The 20,506-nt window shown below is 39.1% G+C and overlaps 2 protein-coding genes across 2 annotated transcripts; both read left to right on the forward strand.

The window, feature by feature from the left end:
- Positions 1–978: 978 nt before the first annotated feature.
- Positions 979–19,420, forward strand: MONOS_5952 (putative ARM repeat-containing protein; the record flags this gene model as incomplete). Its single annotated transcript, XM_067876144.1, has 11 exons — positions 979–986; positions 1,122–6,907; positions 7,060–7,160; positions 7,231–7,332; positions 7,408–7,521; positions 7,602–17,838; positions 18,019–18,407; positions 18,583–18,673; positions 18,775–18,950; positions 19,100–19,180; positions 19,274–19,420. The coding sequence occupies 11 exons, from the start codon at positions 979–981 to the stop codon at positions 19,418–19,420; spliced, it is 17,232 nt and encodes a 5,743-aa protein (XP_067725996.1).
- A 57-nt stretch (positions 19,421–19,477) lies between these two features.
- Positions 19,478–20,449, forward strand: MONOS_5953 (Translation initiation factor 4E). Its single transcript, XM_067876145.1, has 2 exons — positions 19,478–19,658; positions 19,726–20,449. Exons 1-2 carry the CDS (start codon positions 19,504–19,506, stop codon positions 20,126–20,128), a joined length of 558 nt encoding a protein of 185 aa, XP_067725997.1. The 5' UTR covers positions 19,478–19,503; the 3' UTR covers positions 20,129–20,449.
- The last annotated feature ends 57 nt before the right edge of the window (positions 20,450–20,506 follow it).

A 20,506-nucleotide genomic window follows, 5' to 3' on the forward strand; every position in this document is an offset into this window, starting at 1 on the left:
ATGAGATATGAAAAAGATTTGACAAACAAATTTGCATTGAGTAAGATAATGTCGTCTTATATTGTAAGAATGTTTAATTGCGTAATGAAAAAGATTTCACAAAGAGATTTTAATGAGATTGTTAAACAAATTGTGAAAACAATGCAGATAACATTTGAAAAAGTTTGATTTTTCGCAACTATTTATTTATTTTTATTTTGAATATTTATTAAATCTTACAATATCATTTTTGTGAAATATATTATTCAAATATCTTTTCGAAAAATTTATTGTTTTTCTCTTTTTTAATTTTTAATTTTTTCTTTGATAAAATATTTTCAGAACGTAAATTTTTTTAGAGAGTTGATATCAACAAGTTTTGACCATGCATCTACGTTCTGCCATGGTGCAATTTTGATTTCTGCATTGACTGCTTATGCTGGATGGAAAGTTTCGTCAAGAGCTAATTCTACTCTTTCATGCAAGCTGTTTTATGAATCATTACGTCAAGTGGGAGGCAATGATTGGGGAGGTTATAATTACGATCTAATGGATATTCAAACTGTGGATGACTTGACAACTAAAAACAGCTCGGAAATAGAATCATTTTTATCTTTTGAAGGGAACAATAATGACGAGAAAGAATATGAAGAAACAAAAGAAAAAGCAAATTTGTTAGACAACGAGATGCAAGAAGGAACTGCTGTAAATCTTGTAGAGGCTTTGCTTCACATTAACCGGCACCCTATTGGAATCCTGTTCCAAGTTCCAATTTTACCACTGTTTTCGAATAAAACGTCGTTGCCATCAAATGATGATCTTTTATCCAATCGATTGTCAAATAGAAATGGGAAACAAAAATGCACAAAGTCAATAAAGCATCCATTGTTCTCTATATTTTGTTATTTTTTCTTGTTTCCTTCACTAAATCCACAGTTGATAGGAAGTATCGAAACAAAGTGTTTTTGCGAACAACTTGTCAAAGTAGTAATTCGAAAGATGAAACAGTTTGAACTATTATTCTTATTGTTTTTTGTATTTCGAAGTAATAATTATAAAATTTAAATATAATTTAATGTCTGACATATTTTATCTTCATGAAAATGTTCACATTTGTTGATTTCCTTTTTGAACATCATAAGACTTCCATCATCTCTGTTTGTTTGCAACCAAATAATTCGCTCAGCAGTAGAATTATTCGAAGATGCATTTGAAGACTATGCCGAGAAGAGCATTTGCACATCTAAACAGCAGCCAAATACACCCGTGCTGACTTTAACTCCTTCTTCATCTCGACAATCATTCAAGGCATCAATCGAAGAAGAGCGGCTTCAGAACTTGCGGATGCCTGCATTTCCTTTCAGCTATTCCCAGCTTCATGCAATATTCTCATCGATCGTCTCAGTTGTACCGTTTTTCCCCTCACTCAGCAATTCCTTGGCAGCTGGAGGATCTACATCTTCTCAAACGTCTCCAACATTGGCTTCTATTTCTTCACTCCAATTGTCATCTCCCTTGACAGTTCTTATGACTTCTTCTTCTTCTGCATCCTCCTCTTCCTCCTCCTCTTCGTCTTCCACTGATTCAGCCAACAATAATCCTTTTGACTCAAGTGAAGAGAGCAAAGATTCTTCCCTCTTTCAAACTCCGTTTCCAACACATCTTTCATTTGTTGCTGCCTCAACTATTGGAAACATAACATCTTCCTTTCTTATTTTGGATTCCTTTGAAAGTGTGCAAACAGAAGCAAACAACCCAAACATATTGTCATTGATTGACTCAACACCTCGAATGATTAGCTGCCTGGGTGAAATGGCAAATGCGGACAAAATCTCTCAAGAGCATCAGAGCGGTTCAATACTTCCACTAAGGCATATACACGAAATGACAAGACGCATCTTATTTCAGATACGCAACTCTTCCGCTTCTTCAGAACGCGCCACTCTGCATGCATCACTCGAATGCATAGGCCGTGTCCTTTTTGCATATCCACTCGAATCTTCACCATTTTATTCTTTTCCATTTGAGTCACAGAATAAGAGCTATTACAAAAAATCATGGAAATACAATGCGTCTTCATTTGAACAGTTGTCACAACTGAATTTTGCACCTTTTTCTTTATCTCACCATTTAGAGACGTTTTTATTGTCATATTTTTTCTTTGCACCAGCATCTTTACCTCATCTTCTCTATTTAAATGAGCCATCACGTGTTTCATCGTCCTTCGCTTCTTGTTTGAGCTCCTGTGCTCCGTCAAAGCCTCAGAACACAGTCAGTCTGAGAGAAGAAATTCCTTCTCATCTTCTTTCTGTCCGCAGTTTATTTTTCTTCCCTCTTCATTGTTCGCTCTATTTGTGTATTGACATGCTAACAAGTTCAACACTTCCTCTCATTGCTGCATCCATCCACCTGCCAAACACTGCAGACTTTCACTTTGCCTTGTCTGCTGTGGGCATATGGCATTCTCTTCTTTTATCGCTTCTATCGCGTGCAGACACAGGAGAAGTCAATATGTTGATGAATAGATGGAAAGAAAAACCAAATCAGAGCATAGCAACAAGTATGAGTGCAATGCAACTGAAAGATGCAACGAAGGATGAAGAGAGCATCCGCTCTGTTGATTCATCAAATGACTTGTCAGGCGAGAAAGACAGCATCAAACGGACCAACTCCAACGCAACTCTTTCACAGGACAAACAGGAAAATAGAGAAGACTCGTATTACCCCGACACATTCTACTGTTTTCCTCCTTTTATTATCACATTCGATAGCGAACTACAGTCTCTCATGAAATCTCTGCAAAACGTTCAGTCAATGGCATCATCATCATTGCCTTCTTCCTCCTCTCTGTATTCATCTTCTAAGTTGATGGCTGCTTCTCAGAAGAAGCCACCAAACTTAAAGATAACGCAAAATATTCAGAGCCCGCAAAAAACGAGAGGAAAGAAAGGAAATAAAATCAGAACGCCTCCTACTACTCCAACTGCATCAGAGTTATCATCGCCTCAATCGATGAAATCTTTTCCTTCGTTTTCGTCGTCGTCTTCATCATCAGCTTCTTCTTCTATTGGCTCAACTTCTCCTTCACTTTCGTCATCTTACCCTCCTCCTTTTTCTTCGTTATCCTCTGCTTCTTCTCAAATATCAACATCTTTTCTAAATTCTTGTCTGAGCTCGACCACAATCATACCACTTGCCACACATTCTCTCCAACTGATGATGAATGTCATCTTGTTTTATGACACGCTTCTCAAAGGAGGCTCCACAGACGATGTTAGAAAACACATCTTTCTATCTCTTCTTCTATCATTCTCAGGGTTAGTGAGCATTAATTATGAAATAGATGGAAAAGATAGCGATAAACAACGAATTACATCAACAGCCAAAGGATTGAGATGTACTGGATATGAAAAATCTGCTCCTCAGTTTCAAGCAGAACGATTGAGCGTATCATCTTCAGAATCATCATTATCACTGTCATCATCAACGCTTTCTCCTTCTTTACCTTCCATCCCACAAGCATCACAAGAAAAAGTGCAAATTCCTCCACAGAATCAACAATCACCATTCATTCTGCTCTTTCAGAGAAGCAGTCTCTGCCGCCTTCTTCTGAACTACTGCTCAAGAGAAGGAGTTCGCTCAAACGTGCGAATGGAGCAGACTCTTAGTGCCATTGTGCTGATCATTGCATTTGGATGGAAGAGAGAAGAAGCGTTGTTTGCTGAAGACTACAGCACGTGTCTAGCTTTCGAAAATGATTCCGTTGAACATGAAAGTGATGAAGATAGCGACGAAGATGATCTCAGTGATTTTAACGAGTGTTCTGCTAGCACTGAAATTCCTCTCTCAAAAAGCAATATTTCTTTCTCTTCAAAGCACGAGGGTTCTTTCATAGAAGGAAGAGAAAGCGCAAATATGGGAAAATTATCCAGCAGTGTATATTCTGCAGCTGACATAGACTTGTCCTCACAGCATTCCACTCCTCGAACGATGCAAGTTGGCTTTTCTGATGAGAGGCAGAACGATTTGTTTGGCGAGCCATTATGTCCTGTTTCTCCATCATCCATTCCGATTGCCTCGTCCACATCAATCTCACCTTCTTCGTTTTCCTCGCTTTGTGCCTCAATCCCCTTTGAATCTTCAATTTCTGCGCTCTCATCTACCACAAAGGTTTATCCACAGAAATTCCATTTTCACAGCTCAAAGACTTTGATTGTTCCATTTAATACTTCTCGTTTGTGTGCTCAAATAAGCGCGATACAATCAGACATCAGTGAGCTTCACGTGTTTATATCATTGCTTCCTTTTATTCTCAAGTCCAACCACACCATCAATTCTCTTCAGTCGATTTATTCACAGTCCTTTATCGACTCATTCATTCAAGTGACTTGGATAGCTGTATTTCTAATCTCACCAGTTTTCCGCCCTCTGTTCCTTTCTCTTTCTTTGGAGATATTTCACCGTCCTGCTCTGCTCTTTTCTGGATGCTGCATCTCTCAAGCAGTCAAGGCTTCATTGAACTCTTCGTGCAACGCTGCTCAACTATGCACTTTTGCTTCACAACCTCTGAATGCAAATGCTTCTTCATTAACAGTGCCGTCATCTTCAGCATCAGCAGGAACAGTTGGAGCATCTTCTTTTTCATCGTTATCATCCACAACTCAATATCCTTTTCCTTCTTCATCTGCTTCATCTTCTCCCACATCAATTTCATCTTCACTCTTGTCAACACAACTTCTTTCTTCAATCCCCTTTATTCCTCCTCTCATGACAACTATTCTCTTTCTTTTCATTCACCCAAACTTCAGAATACGCAACACAATGGGATATATCTGGAACTATGTTCTTTCTCTTGTGCAAATCGCAAGAGACATCCAAACAGCCATTCAAATTCGACAGAGAGAAAAATTGATGAAGGAGAAAGTAGCAATGAAAGAAGCTAAAAGGCAAATGAAATATCAGTCTATGCTTGTTCCAATTGCAAGCCCGCATGAAATGCAAGAAGATGAAGGTGGAACAGAAGAGCGCACAGAGAAAAATTTGAGTGATAACGCGATTAGCAACTCTAAAAGTGGAGATTTCAATTTGTTGTCTGAGCAGGCAGACATTCTATCTGCATCTGAAACAATCAATTCAACCGAATTTCAGATGCCCAAACCAAAAAAAGCGAAATCCGCAGCAAATGAAAAAAACCAAAAAGGCAATAGCGCACAAGGCGGTGCACAATCAACAAGAATGGGGGGTAGTTCAATTCAGTCGATAAAAAACACTTCAATGTTTACTGCTACGACATCCAAATCAGCAGCTGCAGTTTCAAGTACCACATCTCCCATTAATTCACTGTACTTGCTCATTTCCACTTTGTTGATGTCTCCTTCTTCTTCAACTTGCTCATCTCTAATGTCATCGCTCCTTTCATCTCCATTAAACTTCTCTTTAACCCCTCCAAGCCTTTCTCTTCAGCAGCAAGTAACATTGCTTCGAGATCTGTACATTTCAACTCTTTTCAACTGCTTTATTCTTCAGCTTCCTTCATACTTGGAATACAACGCTTCTCGCTTTATCTCCTCTTCAACCTCGTATCCGTCAACAAACTCTGCAAACAGCTCTATTTCTGATTTAATCTCTGTTGATGACAAACTTATGGAATCTTCTTCAGAAAAGACTTTGAACTATCACAACCTGCTCCTTCTCCCAATTCACTGTCCAATTTCATTTAACTTGCTTTTTTTCGCGCTTTCTGCTGCTTTAGCTGGCACTTCCAAAGATGTATCTTCTCTTTATGCTTCTCTGGAAAAGCAAAAAGCAAACAATGAACCTTCGTCAAAACAACGACAGCAAACAAAACAGGGCAACAAGGGAACTCAAACGTTCAAGCAAAACGATCAATCAAAGACAAACACATCTCAGCTTCCACAAAAGGCAGTATCTGAATCTCAACAGGTATTTGCGACCGAATCAAAAAAGAAGCGATCTTCAAATCTTTCGATGCAGCAGAATCAGGCACAAATCCAGCCGCAAAGTCAAAGCAACAATCCATTCCACCCACTTCATCTCGAAACACCAAACACTTCACATCCTTCATGCGGCGTCTGCGGAAACATGGAATCACACTTCGGCATTCTCACCCCATGTCAGTGTGCAAAACTGGCACAAATAGCACACTCACCCATCTTTGCTGCTGCTTCCTCTTCTTCTTCGCTCTCTTCCTCTTCATCAACACCACACAACCGCTTGAATTCATATCCCTTTGCTGACTGCTCAAATGCATTCACTTGGACCCAGCTGCTTCTGCACTCTCCGTCGCTATGCTTCTGCCTCCAGCAATTATTCACACAAATTGCAGCACATCTGACTGGAGATGACGAAGGAGCAAACACCGAAAGAGGGTTTCTTCTTCGCTCTTTGGCAATCAATGAAATGAACCAGGTTAAAAACACAGAAGCTTCACAGCAAGAAAAGACAGCTAAAAACGAGAAAAGCGAAAAAACGCCACTGACATTGGCAGCTAACAATTCATTCACCATTCCCACACTCTTTTCTCCTTCTTCTCTTCCCACATATTCACATCCACTTGCTGTTGATATCCTGAAGCAATCTTCTCTTTCTGCGCTTTCTTCAATTTCTCCAGTTATCCCTCCTTCTCAATCATCAGTTCTTGCACGTTCTTTGCTGAATGATCTGACAAACACCATTTCATTGCTAAAGACATCAACTGCTCTGTCTTCTAATCATCCAAGCTCTTTTGAGATGAATTGCTCATCTCTTTCTTCATTTTATCAATCCATTGATTTGTGGAAGAACAATGTTGTCTTTATATTTTCTAAACATGAAATGGCAATTCTGTTTTCTCAGAATGAAGAAGAGTTTATTCCACGAACTGACGATGAGCGGTCGATTTTGCAGATGGCACAAGGAACTTCACATGGTTTGAAATATTAAAAAATGAAACGCAAGAAGAGAAAAGAAAGATAAATTCTTTTTGTAATTTTGAGAATGAAATAACTTATGCATAATGTTTGACTGAAAATTGATTCTTTTCTTTCTTTCTTTGATTATTATGCAATTACAACAAATTAGTTCGCGCATCAAAACCTGAAAGTAGCGCAAAGCCTGCTACGCCTCAGGAGAAATCTCAAAAGCAGAAGGAAGAAAAGGAAAAAGAAGATTCAGATAAACAAGTGTGCTATTTTATTATTATTTTTCTATTTGTTTTACAAAATCGTCATTGGTTTATTCTTACACATTTAGCAAATTGAAGCAAAAGAAAAGATCCACAATTTGCTTATTCAGCAAAATGAATCAAAAAAGAAGCTGAAAACAGTTCTTAATTTTGTGAACAACACTGTTAAAGTTTGAAATTTAAAACAAAATGATTTTTATATCATCATTAACTGATAAATTGTTTGTTTGCGTGATTTTTTTTAGATCTTTTCTGTATTTGCAGCCAGCTGTCCATCTTCTGTCAGGCCTCTTCTTCCTTCTCTTGTTCCTCTTCTCACATCATCCATCTCATTTCCATTTTTCAAAGATTCAATTCAGGTTTGCTTCATAATGCTTATTTATTTATTCATTTTTTCGTTAAATTTTGCTAATTATTGTTCATCTTTGAAACACTTTAGTCTATGCTAAGTATTCTCTGTTCCCACATCCAACCTCCGTCTCTTTGCATCAGCCTGAACCGCCTTCTTCCTTTGTCTTTGGCCCGCTTCTTTGCTCAAAGAACACTCAACCCATCGTTCTTTGGTAGTCAAGAAGTATTCTCTGCACCATCTAATTTATCATCTCTTTCAAAACCTCTCAAACAAGACAGCACTTCATCCTCTTCAAAAACACCCACTTCGCAATCTACTCTACCAATGTCATCTCAGCCACTCCACACACTCATCAAAGCCACATTTCAGATTTTAAGCCCTTCACAGGAAAACACTTCATCGTTGTCGTCCTCCTCTTTCTCATCACCTTCACTTCTTTCAGCTTCTTCTTTTCTTCTCCTTCTTCCTCTTCTTGAACGGCTTTTACTCACCAAGAACTTGCCTTCCCCCTTTTCATCGCTTCAATTACAAGCCTTTAAAATCCTTTCATCTCATTGTGTTCTTCCTCATTCACCACTCTTCCCTCGCGCTTCCATTCACCACATTCTTTTGTCACTTCTTCTTTCGCAGACTTCATTCACAAACTCATCTCGTCTTCTTCGCTTGCCTTCTTTGACTGTCATGTCAGTTGTAGATACGATCAACACGCTCTCACAAACAACACAGTCGGTTCTTGATATCGCACCGATGCTTCCATTTCTTCTCCATTCATCGAGTGCTCTTCGAATGATAATCCTTAATTCACTCATTATTTCGCTGCCAGTGCTGATGCAAAGCAGCGAATGGAAAGAAGAAGAAGCCTCATTTTGGGCGACAATGCATCAGATTCCGATGATGACTCTATCTCCCCTGCTTTCGCATTCACAGGGAGGAAAGTATTTCAGTGGAAGAAGGAAAAGAGTGCTTTTGATGCAGCTGATTGCATTCATTTGGCTGAGTCGGTGGGACGAAGACGAGGAGTGCCAAAGAATTGCAGACGAGCTGTTGGAGAAAGTTTTCATTGAATGCTGTTTAAAGAAGAAGGATGCTGATGGAAAATCGACTAAAAAGGGTAATACGACAATAATGTCTTTGCAATCATCATCATCATCAATTGCATCAGAGTATCAAATAAAGCACACATCTTTGCCATTTTTCAATGGATACACACTATTCCCATTGTTCACAGCGCTCAGTCGACCAGAAGAATCAATACGCAGATCAGCTGTATCTGCCATCCTTGGATGTATTGTTACCATACAATCAGAAAGTATTGACAGTAACAGAAAAGGCAAAGGCAAAGGAAAGAAAGAAAAGAGTTTGGAAAAAGAAGCAAATCAAAATAAAACAAATACATCTCCACAAAATGCAGACTCACAAGATCGAAAGATAAAGGGCACTTCTTCAATTCTGCCACAAAGCTCTTCATCCTCTGCATTGAATATTCCATCTCATTTTCTTTCTGATTACGAGATCATCAATGAGAATAGCAAGGAGACCAACGAATCTGAATCCAATGAGGAAAACGAGCCCACGTCATGGTTGGAAACAGCACTCAATCGAGCTGGTCAATGCGTTTCACCATTGTTTGTGTTGGAATGCATGGAAAAGCTATACGTTTGTCACTGTGAATGTGATGAAGAAGAGTCTTCCCAAAGAAAAAGTTCCATCAAAAGCGAATTTGACTCTCCAATCTCTTCTCCAACTCCTTTTCAGTCGTCTCTCTCAGCACCGCTTCTTCTATCTGCCTCTTCCACACTCGATGAGCTGTATGATCCGCTCTTTGATTCTCTTTCTCTTCCATTGTCTGCCCTCTCTTTGGGCCATCTTCATCCATCTTCACGCAGTACAAGGAATTTGAAAGACAATCAGGCGTTTCTCTCAATTTTGAATCTGTTTCCCGTCCCCATCCCATTTTCTCGCCTTTCTTCTCCTTATTCAGCGATGACATCGGCTGCATCTTCATCTTATGATTCGTCATCTTCATCTGTCACAAGTAATTTAGCTTATCCATTCCTTGCATCGTCATTTGCATCACTGCTGTGCGGAGTTGCACATACATTTTTCTATCTTTCATCATATCTTCCTGTCTCCTTTTCTCTTCCACCTTTCCAATCCAAAAAGCAACAGTCTCGTTCAACTCAGTCTGCATCTTCAGCCACAACTTCTTCGTCATCCTCTCCTTCTCTGCTTCCTTATCAGCCAGCCATCAGAGTCACTCAGTTTATGGTTGAGCACGGACTCAGCAACGACCTGGAGCGAGTATCACAGACGATGCTATCGGCTGCTTCAAAAATAATCGTCTATTCAATTCAAAAGGAAAAGAACGAAAGATTGCTGCACACAGATTCAGCTGTCAAAATCAAAGGGCTTCCGCAAACATCCTCAAACAAGAATACATCGTCAGGAGTCGTTTTTCTTCCTTTTCTTGTTTTTCCTTCTGCTCTCTACCAAATCATTGAGCAAAATTTCACCTCGAAGCGATCCAACCTCCATCCAACTGCTCGTTCAGACAGAAACATGGGATGCTTGCTTTTGCTCGCTGCATCATTTGCTTCTTCACTTCCATCATCATCTCCTCAACTGCTTTCTCTTCTCTCACACATCTTCTTCTCGTTTACCGAAGCCTCAATAACACTGCAAAAGAAGGCTTCAATCGCACTTTCAGTTGTCTTATCATCTCATCCCTCGCTCTTCCGTGCTTTTGCTGCTCAATACTCAGATTCTCTTCTAAAGCAAATTCTTTATCCATCACCTTCATCATTCATCACAGTTATGTGTTCTGGAATCAATACATGCGCACAAAACTTAGGGTTTACGGCATCTTCAGCATCACCTTTAACCTCTTTTTCTCCTTCGTTGCTGTCATCGTCGCAACAAAATTCATTGACTCCGCCTTCACTTCCAGTTGTCAGGAAAGGTGCTGCATATGCCATTGCTGGATTGGCAGGGGCTGAGTGGACAGCATCTGAAAGAATACGCGATGAGTTAGCTGCTCAACAGGAAAGAGAGTTCTATGCGAAGGAAAAGAAAGATTCAGAAAAGACCAATTCGAAGGATAAAGGAGGGAAAGCTGGAGAAGCAGAAAAGGAGAAAGAGAAAGCGAAAGACAAAGAAAACGAAAAAGTGACAAATTCTTCAAAGCAGCAAAGCAAGAAAATTGAAATTTCGCTTGAAGATTTGAGGGTGAAGGATGCTCCAAAAAGCAATACTGAAAAACACGAAAGAATCGATTGGAAAGAGAGAAACAGGCTGAAAAAAGAGAAGAAAAGAAATGCTCAAATGGCTGCAACATCTGGAATGCCTATGGCATCCATTTCTTCATCATCTTCATCAGCATTATCTCCACGCAATTCAACTTCCAATTCTCGCTCTTCTGATTCAGCGCAATCAGCGAACATTCCAGACGAGCATATTATAGAAGGAGGCTTAAAATGGCTTGTTAATCAGAGTTCAATCTTCAACAGCATCAAAACAGCTGCCACATCAGACAAATCATCTCTTTCCGCAAAAGAAGGGGCACTTGTAGCATTTGAGGTGTTCTTCCACAGATTATCAAAAGGTATGGAGCCTTTATTTGGGCAAATATTGCCAATTCTCCTTTCTGCTTTCTCGGAGACTAACATTGCTGTTAGGCAGGCAGCAAAGGATGCATCAAAGGCACTGATCAGACACTTATCATCGTTTGGCATTAGTTACTTGCTTCCGTCTCTTCTTTACTCACTGAACCCGAATCAAAAATACACTCCCGGAAGTATTCAACATTCATTTTCGCGTATTTCTGATGCAACATCTCCTACATCTCAGTCGATTTTGTTATCTCCTTCGCTATCTCCAGTGTTATCATCTCATTCTTCTCCAAATGCGTCATCAGCACCAGTGTCAATTCCGTGGAGAACAAAACAAGGAGCCGTAGAAATTTTGGGAAGAATGGCTCATTTATCCGCTTCACAAATGTCTCTGGCAATGCCAATTGTTGTTCCAGCATTGACTACTGTTCTAACTGATCCACATCCTCTTGTTCAATCAGCAGCGAAAGCAGCACTGAAGACAATCGCAGGAGTTGTGCGAAATAAAACAGTACAGAAGAAGATGAACGAAGTTATTGATGCACTTTGCGATGTGTCAAAAACAGACAAAGTGTTGGTGTTTCTGTTGGACTGTGCTGCTGTGGCGGAGGATGAAGACGAGGGCAACTTCTGGGTGGATGAAAGAGAATCGGCTTGCGCAAAGAAGAAAAAGAAAAGGAAAAAGAATGCATCTCAAACAACGACAGGAAAAGCAGGACAGTCTGGAAATGATACAAAATCAATTATTTCGCGCTCGTCTTTGTATTCTTCGATGTCTGCAGCAACAGTCAAATCCAACTCCAATTCAGTTGCAACGTCAAAGTCGCAATTATCAGCTGCTCCTTCGGAAGTTTCTTCAATTAATACAAACACTTCTTTTGCGTCATCGTACAACACACAGTTAGATTATGAAGATGAGTTTGCACAAAGCCGAACAAAAATGAAGTTGGACGCTGCTTCACTTGCACTTCTGGCTCCAATCGTTATCAGAGGTTTGCGTTCCAGAACTCCAACAACAAAAATTTATTCGCTTCGAGCTGTTTCGGTGATACCAATTTTGCTTCCATTATCTTCTTCGGGCAAACAACAATTAGATCCAACATCTTCCAGTTCGACGTTAACAGATTCTTCAATTGACAAACTCGGACCTCTTCGCTCTCTCCTTCCTCCATCTCATGTTGCACCTTTTCGCAATCAGATCACAATACTTACACCTTATCTTCCACAGATACTCCCTCAGCTGCGCTGCTCCATTGTAGATGCTTCCCACATCCGAACAGTCACAGCTGAATGCCTTGAATCCCTCACTCGCTGGCTGGGTGAAGATTCATTGCAGGGAATGCGCGAGTGGATGGTTGCTGTGTTGGAGAGTGGAGGTGAGTTTTCTCCTAATGCAGATATCAGCAGATCCGCATCAGGATCATTTGACAGAAGCGGAAGTAGCATCATTAGCGGAAGTGTGAGTAGCAGCGGAATGGAAAAAGAGGAAGGACGAAGCATCGACGAAAAGAAGATTGAAGAAGAAAGAGGAACGAATATATCCGGAGCAGCACTTGGCTTGGCTTCAATATTGAGTGTGGGAGGAATAAGGCGTGTGATGGATTTGATTAACGTAACGGCAGTGGGAATGCTATCGTCATCGTTTCATGTTAGATCAGGCTTTTTGGCATTCTTTAAAGCTCTTCCTGGATTGCTTGGCGCGTCCTCTGAAGCTCTCTTTCCGATGCTGCTACCATTTTTGATTCATTGTGCGGGTGATTCTGTCGATAAATGCAGAGAAGAAGCCCATCAAACGTTGGATGCGTTTATCAGAAACTACTGCAATGTGAAACACACATCTGAACAAAAATTCTTGACAACTGCCACACTTTCGTTTTCTCAGTTAACAACTGCAGTTGTGCAGCATGCAAATGAATTAACACTTGCACCTTTGCTACAGTGGGCACTATCAGGATCAAAACCGTTGACACTCATTCCTCCATTGATTGGAGATGTTGTGAGTCAAAACGCCACTTTGAAGACAGCGGCATCAACTTCTTCTTCTGTCGGTTCTGCTCCATTGTTATCGTCACAACAGCAAAAACAGTTATTGGCTTCAATAGCACTGCAGCCTCTGCCTTCATTCCACATTGTTCTTGGATGTGTACTGAGTTGCCTTTCAAATGATCCTAACTGGAGGGTAAGGTTGGCAGCAGCAACAATTATGGAAAAAGTGATCGTCGAAGGGGTTGGAGTTGAAGAGAGAAAACGACTTGTGAAAGGAAGAAGACAGAGAAGAATGGAGAAAATGAAGAAGAAAGAGGAGGAAAATGCAGAAAATAAATCAAAGCAACGTAAAGCCAAAAACAGAAAGGAAATTGAAAAAGAGGAGAAAGCGAAGCTGAAAGAGGAGAAAGAGAAAAAAGAACAGGAAAAGGCCGAACGAGAAAGGGAAAGAGCAAAAGTTAGAAGAGAAAGAGAAAAGGAAAAAGAAAGAGAAAAACAGAAACGAGATTATCGAAATCGAACAAGTGGTTCTGGAAAGAAGAAAGGAAATAAAGACAGGAGAAGTGGGACGAGAGGCAATAACGATGACAGTTCAGAGGACAGCAGCTATGCAATTGTATATGACAGCTCAGATCAAGACGATGCAGATAAAGAAGATGAAAGCGACAACACAGAAAAGAGCGAATTATCCGAGGAATCATCAGTTGAATCAGAAATAGAAGAAGATATTGACAATGAGCGAAACAACAATACTGATTTCCAAGCTCATGAAGAACTTGCAGCAGATTACGACGACATGCGATCTGATTATATGGAAGATGAATTCGATACAAGCGATTTTGAATTTGTTGATCCAGGAAACGAATTTGAAGACGAAAGCAACAGTGGCTACCCATATTCCACGCTTCATTTGGACGACGAGATGAGCGAGGATGAATTAACAAAGCAAAATCCTTCTTTATCGGCTTCGAATCCAGATCAATCAATCACCCAACGACAGTACCAAGTTCATTTTGAGCAGTCTCTTTCTTCGCTTCTCACAGAGACCCAACGAAACGAACTGTATGTTTCGCTTTTCCTCGCTCGCTTTGATACGTCAAGGGAAGTTCAACAGAAGGCTGTGAGCGTTTGGAAAGAACTTGTGGACGATCCAAGTAAAATTCTGCCATCACTTCTTCCCCTTCTTATTCGCACTATTTCTTCTGTTTTGTCCTCAGCTACCGCTGGATCTTCAAAAATAACTGGTGCTTTATCCTCGAAGCAACTTTCCGCAAGGCAGTTTTCATTTTCTGGAACAGGAACTTTGATTTTCTCTGCTGAGCAGCCAAATCTTTCGTATGTCCCATCAGAAGCAACATATTGGCAGAAAGAGGTTGCTTCATCATGCTTGCAGGATCTCGCAACAAAACATGGAGATCAGGTGTTCACAACGATATTACCATTGCTTACTTCAGATATAACCTCAGGAACGTTTCATGAACGTGTTGGATCTATCCTTGCTTTGGCATCTCTTGTTACATCTGCTGAGCCCTCGCTCATTCAAGTGCATTTGGCCAGTCTTCTGACTTGCATTCGCATTGGAATTGACGATGAGGCAATTGAAGTTCGAAGATCTGCATTTATTGTTCTGAACATGCTACACAACTACACAGATAAAACAACATGGGAGAAAATAGTTCGAAAGCTGCTGAGTTGGATTACAAATATTGATACAAAGGATGCCCAAAAGATTGCGCTTGAGGATGATAGTGACAAAGACAAAGGAATGCAACAATCATTATTGAGTGGAGGAGCAACAGTACGAGGAAGGAAAACTCCAACACGCGATAGTCTTTTGAAGACAACGCATGCCATTCAAGCACTCCGCTTTGTTTGCCATTTGGCTTCGAAGGTTCCCACATTCGGCAAGATAATTTCTCCGTTGGTACAACCGCCATTCACGCTCAGCAACATTCGCTGCCTTTCTGCACTTATCAAATCATCCTTGCCTTTGATTACTGTTCCCTTTCCGTCTTTGGTCGAGAACCTTGTAGATGTGCTTGCATATATTTCTGGTCTCTCTGGTGGAAATGAGGAAATATCAGCGAGAACAATCTCCTCATCTGCATCATCATCCTCTTTGGCATCTTCAAATGCTCCTTCACCTTCAGGGTTTGCAACGCCATCGAAATCCATTGTTAAAGTAGCTGGAAACTCAACTAATCCATTTTTGTGGGCAGTACCAGTTTCGGAGATTGTGCATCAAATCTTTCTTTCTGATGAAGAAGAAACAGTTGACACTCTTTGCTCACTTTTGGTTAATTCATCCACACTGAAGCAAATGTGGAGTGCTTGGCTGCTTAGTCAGTTACTCGGTGTCTGTGAGAAGCAGAGAAGGCTTAGAGAAAGAAAAATGAAGGAAAAAGCAAATAAGATAATAAAAAGAAGAAAGAAGAAAGAAGAAGAAGAATGTAATGATAAAGATAAAAGCAGATCAAGCGTGGAAGTTGACGTGCAATCGGAATCTTCAGACTCAAACTCAGAAACTGAAATATCTTTAAACGAAGATTCTATCGATGACTATTGGTACCCGGATGAAGAAGAAGATTCCGAAGAAGAGGATGACGAAAATCATTTGTACATTTTGTACGATTGCAGATTTAAAGCATTGAATCACTTACTGCAGGTTTGTGCTAATGTCGAAAGCTGGGCAGCTCTCAGTTCTTCGAATCAAGCTTTTCACACCCAAGAAACATCAAAAAGAGAAGATATTCAAACAACATCAGAATCTGCTTCTTCGGCTTCAGGAAGTCAACCTTTATCAAATGCAGAATTATGCGAAATACTGAGAGCAGCAAATTATGAGGAATATAATGAATCAAAGCACACAACAATTTGCTTGAATTTAGATGAAGCGATTACACCTCGTTCGGCTGTTTGCTCTGCATTTGCATCAATTCTTATGTCATTGAATGCTTATGATGCTGCCTTGTTTGGAGAGCAAGTTCGCTCGCTGTTATCAAAAATCGATGTCGAAGTTGAAAATGAAATGGAAAAACAAAAAGATATATGGCGTTCTTTGGGAGAAAGAGAGAAATATATGGCCAGCCGCACAAATGGTTCATTTGAGAATTCCTTTGATTCTCATAACAAATTCCGTTTGTCGCTGAAAGAGCATCCATTGTTCTATTGCGAAGAAGGAATTGTAAGTTTAGCGTCAATTTTGCTGGCTTGCATCACACATGGCGAGAAAAGTGATATTTTGCTTGGGTGCAATGGCTTAACCATTCTTCTCAAGCTTTTATCTGTGCTTCCTCAGAATTTCGACTCTGTTTCAAAGATTTTCACCGATGAACATTTCAAGGCTATGACAGCATCGGGCAATATTCTGAATTCACCATTTGTTCATACCCTATTTCCACTCAATGCTTACGAAATGTTTCATGCACGAAAGTCCGAAGCGTTATCATTGCTTTCTGAAATCAAAGACAAGCATCCATATTCCATTCGTCATGTTTGGCAAGATTTGAACCAGTACATATCGTTGACAACGCTTGGATGCATTGCAAGTGCACTTATCAGAACAGCCTCTGAGTACACTCCTATGACACTGTCTGCCTCTGCATGCGGAGCACTTCTTGATTCTCTTTTCACGTTGTTTTCTGTTTTTGGAGCACCTTTGACTTTGTTTGCCTCGTTTGCTGTGGAGTCTCTCCCTTCTTTCTTTTCATCTGACAATAGGGAAATTAGAGAAAGAGCTGCTTCTGTAATGGAAGAGTGCATTCCGTTTCTCAAAAACCCTTGCTCGTTAGCAAAACGGATGTTTGATCTTATCCTAATTGGCATCAAACACACAAACGTCAAAGTAACAAGTGTTCCGTTTGATTCCGATCTTTTGGAATCATTTATGCAATCCACTTTGAGTAATATGCAGAAGAAGCATCTCCAGCCATCGTTGTCGCTTCCTGCGTATTTGACGATGCCCTCACCACTTCACAATCTCCCTCTTCCATTCATTTCTCTCCCTTCTTCTGTGATATCAACACCATTTCAATGCGAGACAATTGCTGTTGATGCTGCCCTTCGTATTATCTGGCGTATCATCTGTGTGAGTGGAGGACATATTTGTGATATTAACGAGCAAATGGAAACTTTATTGATGAAAGATCTAGTGTCTGTGTGCTACGACAGCAATGGTACAGATACAATGGCACAAGGCTGCCAATCAACGACCGATGCTGTGAAAATGACAGCTGCAGATGCAATCGCTGCATTTGCACGACTCAGAAGAGGGAATGTGCTGGAAAATCTTCTGAACACTATTCTGTCACGTAGTAATTTTTCAGCGGCATCTCCACAAGGAAATGGAAAGAGACAATACTACACCCTTTCACCATCTCTGCTGTCAACCATGCACAACCAGCCATCTGTGCCAAACAGCAAAACTGAGAAAAGCGCTTTCCGCTTCACATATTCTTTTGATCCATCTGTGTCAACAACGGATGTGTCATTCTTGAATGCCACATTCACTTTCCACCACCACCCTTCGCACAGAAACATACGCCACTTTCATTCTCTTCTGTTGGCTGCTCTGTTGAATCCGTCATATCTCATCACTCCATCTGCACCTCTGCCTCCCACTACTCCTGCTGTGTCTCAAGCTGGAATCTCAACTCAATCATCTTCGCAGCCTTCATCTCAAATATCTGGCTCTAATACTCATTCCACAACTAATTCACTTCCAATCTCTGGTATGTGTTTATTATATGATGTAATTTTATGCTCTTTTTATTTTTATTTTTAATTTTTTCCTTATTATTATTATTATTATTATTCTCATTTTTTAAAATGGCATCAATTCTGTGCTGACTGCTCAATACCCCATTTATATTCTCTTTTTTTATATCTCTTTTTTTTTTTCGAAAACACAGTAAATGAAGATGATCTTTCATACATGTCTGCTTCTCCAATGAATATGTTTGCATATTCTCTTTCTTCAATAATGGATCCTTCTATAGCGCAATCGCGTCAACCTCCATCAGTATATTCTATCCCAACAGCCGCAATGAAAATGAAATCTGCTTTTTCTCAAGCTGATCCAAAGATTGCACCTGAATCACTTCACTTCTCTGACAATCTGATTGAAGCCGAAAGCTCGTCTCATCTGACATTATCATCTCAATGCAATCTCCCACAAAATGCCTCTTCTTTCGGCCTTTCTTTGCCTCGCTGCTCGTTTGACGACTCATTTCTCGCCGATTCGCCTTCTCTTGTTGCTGAGCTTGCTGCCTTTTTGACTCATGCTGCTGGCGATCAGAGGGTATTTTTTTATTCGTTCATTTTTTTTATCCGTTCATTTTTTTATCCTTCAATTTCATTGTATTAATGCTTATAATAACAATAAAATTGGATTATTGCTTTTTGATTCGATAAATATTGTTATAAATTATCTTTTTGGCATTTCTATCTTCTTCTTCTTCTTTTTCTTCCATTAGGACGATATACGATTCGGGATATGCCTTGCTGTTAGTCGTTTTATTCTCAATCCAATCTTTGTCAATCTCACTTCGCAATCTTTGAGCGATTGTATGCTATCAACCATCTATTTATTATTCTTCCCAAATGTAATTCGAACTTTGTTTTTTATTTCAATACTTATTATTATTTTTATTATGATAACTATTTAGCTCTATCTCTTCAGCCGGCTGTTATCAAGATACTTTCTCCTACTCATTCACTTGCTCTGCCTCTTTCATTGCTGTTACTTCTTTCGACTTTGACGCAATTTCTTTCGGACACTTCGCCTAATATTGTATTTTGTGCTACGAATGCAATACGAAGAATAGCTGTTGCATTTCAGCATGTTTGAATTGCAATTTTTGATTAATGTCACTAATTTATTTAACTGTTTTCCTCTATATTATTTTTTTGAACGGATTTTTCCACTATTCATTGAACTTTGATATTTAACTTTTTTTCCTTCACTTTATTTTATTATGTTCTGTCGAATAGTTTCCAATTGAATATATTATTCAGTTTATCGCCCCGCTAATCGAAAATACTTCTTCTTCTCATGCTAATGTTGCAAAAGCGGTTTGATTTTAGATAATTGTTGTTTGATTGCTATGAATTTGAAATTTTTATTTTTGCTTATATTGTTATACATTTTCTCTTTTAAATTTAAAGTCTGAGGCTGCATTAATATCATTGTTCCATAAGGGAGATGCAGGAAGATTTCCTCAGATAATTGAAACTTTAAAGATTCATCCATCCACAGTTACTCACACTTCATTGTTCTATTTATATACACATAAAGGAGCACTTGGTGGCTGAAAATAATTTAAAAATCCAATTTTAGTTTTATTCATTTCATAATGTGTTAAAAATGGTTAAGTTGATCAATATTTTTGTTTGGAATGGCAAATACAGAGAATGAATATCCGCTTCGATTTTCTTGGACCGTTTCTATTGTTGAGGCACCTAAGGCCATGAGATACCAAAGGAGTGAAGATGAATGGATGTCAAATGTGCATTTACTTTCAACAATTAGAACTCTTAAGCAATTTTGGCAGTTTGACTTGCTTATAAAATTGTAAACAATCATCATTTTACTAACATTTTCATTTATTATTCTATAGAGTGTGTCATCATATTCCAAAGCCATCAATTCTTCCTGCAAAGACGGTTTATTATATTTTCAAAGAAGGAATTAAGCCCGCTTGGGAATACGGAGATAACGTTGGTGGAGGAAAAATCATAATTTCGCTGAAGACTTCTCTTATGAAAGCAGCAGGTGAAAAAATGTATTTTGATTTACTGCTTTTGATAATTGGAAATCAACTTTCGTCAGCTGATGATGTGTGTGGAATGATTTTCAAGAGGCATAAAGATGAAATTGAGATTTGGATAAAAAAAACTGCAAATAATCGCGCAATGAAAGCATCTATTATTGCCATTCTGAATGAGATCCTCACCTTGAAATCAGAATTATTTAGATTATCTGAAAGCGATGTGACATATCGACCTCACGAACATTCTTAAGGAGGAGAGAGAGATGATAATCTTTATATATTCTGATCATTAGCTATTTCCCCATTCATTTCACAGTTGGGAATCATTTCACTCATCATCCTACCTTTTATAAGTTTTATTTTTAGAATTTGATTTAAATTTTAATTTAAATTTTGAATTTTTTAATTTTTTTTTAGAAAAAATATTTAGTTAGTCTCAAAATCAGTTCACTGAATTTTTAATGAGTCGAATTTGTATTTTGTCGTTTTATGCTTGGCGCGATGAAAGTTCGAAATTTTATTTTTCTTATCTTTTTTTTTTTTATTTATTTAAATAAAAATCGGTATTTATGTTAACTGCAAAAGTTTTGAATAACCGTTGATGCAATAACAAAGATAAAAAGAAATT

This window comes from Monocercomonoides exilis (assembly GCF_001643675.1).
Source record: "Monocercomonoides exilis strain PA203 chromosome Unknown scaffold27-1312184, whole genome shotgun sequence".
Classification (NCBI taxonomy): Eukaryota; Preaxostyla; order Oxymonadida; family Polymastigidae; genus Monocercomonoides; species Monocercomonoides exilis.

Bases quoted from the DNA above. Each gene is read 5' to 3' on its own strand.
- MONOS_5953 (XM_067876145.1), top strand. From the start codon at position 19,504: ATGGCAAATACAGAGAATGAATATCCGCTTCGATTTTCTTGGACCGTT. The intron at 19,659-19,725 runs GTTTGACTTGCT...ATTATTCTATAG, and splicing joins ACTCTTAAGCAATTTTGGCA to AGTGTGTCATCATATTCCAA.